Raw genomic sequence first — 6,000 nt, forward strand, 5'->3', positions numbered from 1 at the left:
CTTTATTGCGAAACTGGGTCACAGTGAACTGCATACTCCTCTGTGTCACTGCAACTATGAGAGTGTAAAAGTGGACCCTAAGAGGTCCGGTTTTACTGCCTCAGAGTTAAACAAGCACTGGCGTTGTGCCAGTAAAACACACACACACACACGCACGCACGCACGCACGCACGCACGCACGCACGCACATGCGTGCATGCACTGGTGACCAGCCATTACAGAAGCCCAACAGCGCTGAACACTGAACAGAAATAGCACAAATAGAGCGTAACTAGAGAGCCAACATAAACCTCTTTTTAAAATAATACAGGCTACAGTTAATCTTAAATGTTCACTCATAGCCCCACATAAGCACGAACGGACATACTCACACAACCTCTAGCTATGCTTTTGAGCAGTAGCTCTATCCAGCTGTCCTATAGTAGCATTAACCCATTCTGGGCGGGAACCCCTTTTGGTGTTTTACCCACTCAGATCGGGAACCCATATATTTGGGTTCTGTACAGTATGTACAGTATTCAAAAATTACAAAAAATTGCTGCTGCTATTTAAATATTTGAAGTTTTTCAGAAAACTTAGGTCAGGCTTTAGAAGGCGTTTTTAGAATCGGCCTTAGGCCTAAATGGGGTGGAGAGATGGACTCAATATCTATCTTTCTGTCTGTGTTGAGTTTCTATAGCACATGGTGTCATGTTTCAGGCCATCCTTTTGTTTCTTACAAAAATGAGGCAAATACTGCAGTTATCCCACTTTATTACACAGCTTGGTTGAATGCTTGATTCTGATTGGTCATTCGCTGAATTCATTGGGGTGTTATTTCTGGATAATGACCACTCTGCTCTATAACAGACTGATGGCTAATCAATGGCAGCTTTGATCAAAGCCTGCCTCAGAGCAGTCGGCTCATATCAATCCGCACTTCCACATCAGCACCGTAAAAGAGGCCCCGCCCCGGTACAACCTTTAAAAGGAACTACTTTCTTGAGCGGAATATTTGTTATGCTAAATAGCCTAAATAAAACCCATGTTACTTATATAGCCCTATTGTGTATGGGATAATGTCTGGCTACCCTTCAGGGTGATTACCACCCCCACGAATCACGCTGTCTGTGAATTATCTCCCAACAATGGCCAGCTAGCCAGACATTATCCCTTACTTAGCTCATAAATAAGGACTGAGCCTCAAGCCTGATTTATACTCGTACAACAGTGTCCTGTGCCAGAAATGGTTTTTTTGGCTGACCCTTCAGTAGGATTTTTAATGCAATTCTGCTTTATTGTAAAGTGTGTGCATGTTTGTGTACGTGCGCGCATGCCTAACCTCATTGCCAATGATGTCTATCTTGTGCTGGACCTGAGGAACCCACTGTCTGACGATGGCAAACAGCTCTGGGATGGTGGTCTTTGGATCCATCAGGATCTCCAAGCAGGCTGGGTCATTAGGATCAAAGAACGTAAAGGCTGGAGGGAAAAGTTGAGAGGAGAGAGAGAGAGAGAGAGAGAGAGAGAGAGAGAGAGAGAGAGAGAGAGAGAGAGAGAGAGAGAGAGAGAGAGAGAGAGAGAGAGAGAGAGAGATGACTTTTACATTATAGATTGTATTATCATCTCAAACCACCGACTGATTGGCAGTAATTTGAGTGCATCAGCGTAACGGAACATAGAAGGACAGACAAGAACATCCAACACAACACAAGAACACGACGAAGGTTTGGGTGTCTGTGGACTTCTATTTATGGTCTGGTGAGAAATAAAGCTGCGGTCCTTGGCGGTTTGAAGAACAAAATAGAAAAAGGAGAAGAGAGGAGGCGGTTAGTGAGCGGAGCAAATCAGACGAGAGAAGACAGGACAGAAGGCGGATGAGCAGAGGACAGGAGAAACATAAGAGAGGACAGGGAGGGACAGGACGGAAGGACAAGGGAATTAGCCCATAAGACCTGAGACCACATTCTACAAAATCTGGATCTTACTGGAAATGCACAGGGAAGATTTCCATTACATTGAAGAAGAAGAAAAAAGTGCCTTTGTATGATTTAGAATAATATATTGTCACATCTTTGACGAAATACCTCAATATTGATATTGTGATGATTCTGGTGAATTCGGCAGAAAGGCAACTATAGCTGTGGTGTCAAGCGCCGCCGTTTGAATACAGCCGCGCGAAATGCACAGCAGCTATGATTGCCTACAGTACTTATCCAATGAGGTTTTTGATATATAATCATCAGTAATGCTTACTGTATATAAGTAATTGGTTCAAGGCAAATAATACTACAGCTAGAACATTCAGGCAAATTCAGAATTAGGCGTTAATATGTCATAAACTAAAACTATACACTACGCCTTTTCTCTCTGTGCCTTGTTTCAAATCTTTTCTGAAAACGCACTATAATAAAGCTGCTACTTCTGTCTTTTATTTTGCCAACGGCTGATTCGGTCTGGTTTATTAACCAGGCTACTTCTGTCTCCCTCTCAACTTTCCTACTGTCTCTTATTGTTCTCACACGCACACACACAGGCACACACGCACGCATGGACACAAAGTGTATAAAGGCCAACTCTGCTGTTTGTCGACTGAATACCAATGAGCCCGGTCTGAATAGCAGCAACCCTGCCTAACACAATCAATAGCCGGCTATGAAATGTTGTATCGACCACACTGACTGTCACATGGAATCAAAAGCCATTCACAACAGAGGAGGGAAGAATGTATTGACAATGACATCCCATTGAGCTAAGTGATCTGTAGGCGTGTGTGCTTGTGTATATGTCTTAAAATGAGTTTTTCATCTTGTCTGGACCTGGTCCCAGACATCAGTGGTACTGTACTAGAGCTCTTCCGAATACCTGAGAGGACCCGAGACCGACGTGTGTACTTTCAGTTTTTTTTGCTATTGTTAATCAAATATTCAATCAATCAATGTGTGATTGTGTGTGTGTGTGTGTGACTGTGTGTCTCTCTCTCTCTCTCTGTGTCCGCTGGGCTCTCTGCTGCGCTGCAGAGGGAAAACGCAATGAACTGAAGTGCGGTTTAACTGATAGTGATAGTTTAGGCTGACCTAGGATCAGGTTAGTGTAGCAGCGAAATGAATGGCTGTGTTAATAATGAATTGCATTTTTATATTGCTTTTCCAAGTGCTCAAATTGCTTTACAATGGTTCATTCATTCATACATTCATACAGTCGACGCCAGCGTCCTCAATTCCCACATTCACACACCAATGGTGGCAAGCCAACACCAACCAACTCATTGGAGGCATTGTAGGGTTCAATGTCTTGCCCAAGGACACTTCGACATGTGGACAGGAGAAGCCGGGATTCAAACCGCCGACCCAGGGATCATTGGACGACCTGCTCTACCTCCTGAGCCACAGGCGCCCTTGTGTGATGATTACGTGTGATGATTATGCTGGTTTAGGATCAGCAGCAGACAAGCCAGGACAGGGGCTGATTTAAAAACACTGGCGTACAGTCATGGATCCCAACAACAGTGTTGACCTCTTAGGTGCTATTTACACGAGGATGGTGTTCATATAAAACGTCAAAATAAAGTATCGTTTGCTGCTGTCATTTAGACGAGAACCGTGTTCTCAGGAGGTGAAAACGCAACGAAGTGAAACCACCTCCCAGAGTGGAAATCTTTGAGAACGCCGGTTCCTATGGTCTCCATATAAACAGGCAAAACGGTGAATCCGCAAAACTTATGACATCATGGCTCACGTTGGCTCACAGCGCATATGTTTATTACATTGATGCAGAGCCATATCATTATGATATAATGGAGTTCCTGAACAAGCCTCCCTCCTCGCCTACAAAGTGATGCTCATCAGCGATGTTGAATGTAAAACCATGCTGTAAATAAAAAGCCTTGTGATAGAAGGCAGCCGCGGCAGCAGCGTTTATGTAGCCTAATGTATTATAAAATATATACCATCCCGTGGCGCGCCCAGAGCAGTGTTGCGCCGCTTGCGTGAAGGGCTTCTTCTTCTTGTACGTGGGTGACCTGTCTATTTGGCAGCCCGTTATCGCCACCTAGCGACAGTATAGCATAATAGCACATCATATCATAACGTGTGCGTTCTCGTGTAAAGGGTAAGAAAAAATGAGAACGCAACGGGACTTTGACGTGTTATATGGAGATCGACGCCGTCTAAAAGAGGCCTTAGTCTTACTAAGTATAGAGGGTAGTGTTAGTGATTTTCTTTGGTTAAAATAAGTTAAAAAGCTCTATATTGTGATAGTACTCTTGCTATATAGTATTGTATTGTACAGTCTCCATGTCTCTCCAGCTTTTTATTAAACAGAAAATACATTTTCAGAATCTGAAACTGTGATAGCAATTTTATCCAATTGGAACTGTAACACTATAAAATTAAGCTCATGAATGGCTACTCTCTCCTGATTGGCTTAAATGTTGTCACTTACCTGAACATGTATTTTCTATTTATTAAAGAGCTGGAGAGACAGCGAGACTGTTTCTGAACAAACACTTTTGTCTATAGGAATGATTACTATCAGAATATAGTGATTTAACCTTTTAACAAAAAATGTTTTGTTTTACCCAAAAAATATCACTTACCCTTGAACTGAAGTGATATTGAGACATTTCAAATATTATCAAAGTATTCTGCGGCAACCCTGGACTCGCGTCACGGCACCCACTTTGAGAACCACTGGTATATGGCATGTAGTTAAGGTGGCACCACCTACAATAGTCTTGGGGCAGAGGGGCCTGTGCGGACAGGTGCACCATGGGTCTCCGGCGTGGCTCGTGGACTGGGCTCTGGTACTCTGACACCGACACCGGCTCTGGCTCCGCCTCTCCCTCCTCCGGCTTCGGAACTCCGGGCGCCGCCTCATCCACGGCCTCCACATCCTCCTCTCCTCTCTCCTCCTGCTCCTCCCCACCGCCTCCATCCTCGGCTCTCCCCTCCTCCTCCTCCTCCCTCTCGACATCCTCCAGCTCGTACTCCTCCTCGTCCTCCTCTTCCTCCTCCTCTTCCTCCTCCGTCAGCACCTCCTCCTCCTCCTTCTCCACCCTGCCCTCCTCCTGCTCCTCCCGGTCGTGCCTCTCCTTCTGCTGGGCCTCTGTCTCCTCCAGCTTCTCCCCTTTAGTCATGATGTTGTTGTTGTTGTTGTTGTTGCTGGGCCTGAGGAGGAGAGAGGGAGACACAAATACAACATTCAGACGGTTTTCTGCCATTTTGTTACCATCTTCATTTCTGTAAACACAGTGCCAGTGTTGTTTATGGCGGCACATTTTGATTTTAGTCTTCAATAGTTTTCATTTAGTTTCAGTCACATTTTAGTCACCTGGAATGTTTTAGTGTTAGTCTAGTTTTAGTCGACTAAAATGTATTTTGCTGGGCCTTGATGCCGTAATGACTTTTACGCTACAATTTTTACACTTGCTGAAAATAGCCGATCTACAAGCTCACATGTTGCAGCACGACGCATTGTGAGCTTATAGATCTGCTAGATTCAGCATGCAACCAAGTGTCTTGTCCACTAGTGCCTTCCGAACATTTTAGTCAAACAACATCAAACAACATATTTTATTTGTTTTATTTAGTTTTCGTCAGTGAAAAAAGGTAGTTGGCGACAATTTTCGTCTTAGTTTTAGTTGACGGAATCAACACTGGCAAGCACACATCAAATTCTCTCTGGCAGACCAATAAATCAATGTCATCTTCATTATTCATCCACAACGACGTGTTGAAATTCAACATTATATTTTCCAAGTGAGATACAAGTAGCAGGCTGATAATGAACCCAATTAGATATGGTAGATAGTATGGAAGGTCAAAAGCGATCTTCTTCCCTGTTCACACAGCCACCTACTCTAAATTGATGATGCTTATTGTGCTGTGGATACCATAGTCAACACCTCGGCTAAAAAAAACCCAAACAATACTGTCTGCCAAAGGTTTAATGCATTCTATTAATCTCAAGAAGTAAATTGAGTCATGCTAAAAGCTGTGTAGTTTAGTTGCAAACTGTAAT

General features: G+C 43.8%; 1 protein-coding gene across 1 annotated transcript in view; it reads right to left on the reverse strand.

The window, feature by feature from the left end:
* Positions 1 to 5,116, reverse strand: part of clip3 (CAP-GLY domain containing linker protein 3) — a gene marked incomplete at its 5' end in the record, with an annotated part of 32,185 nt that extends 27,069 nt beyond the window's left edge. Inside the window, 2 exons of the mRNA XM_083772788.1 lie at positions 1,322 to 1,461; positions 4,708 to 5,116. Of these exons, the coding sequence (XP_083628914.1) occupies positions 1,322 to 1,461; positions 4,708 to 5,116 (549 nt within the window). The remainder of the gene's footprint in view (positions 1 to 1,321; positions 1,462 to 4,707) is intronic.
* Positions 5,117 to 6,000: the final 884 nt, after the last annotated feature.

The sequence above is a fragment of the Protomyctophum parallelum genome (genome assembly GCF_964188405.1).
Source record: "Protomyctophum parallelum genome assembly, chromosome: 9".
NCBI classification, from domain to species: domain Eukaryota; kingdom Metazoa; phylum Chordata; class Actinopteri; order Myctophiformes; family Myctophidae; genus Protomyctophum; species Protomyctophum parallelum.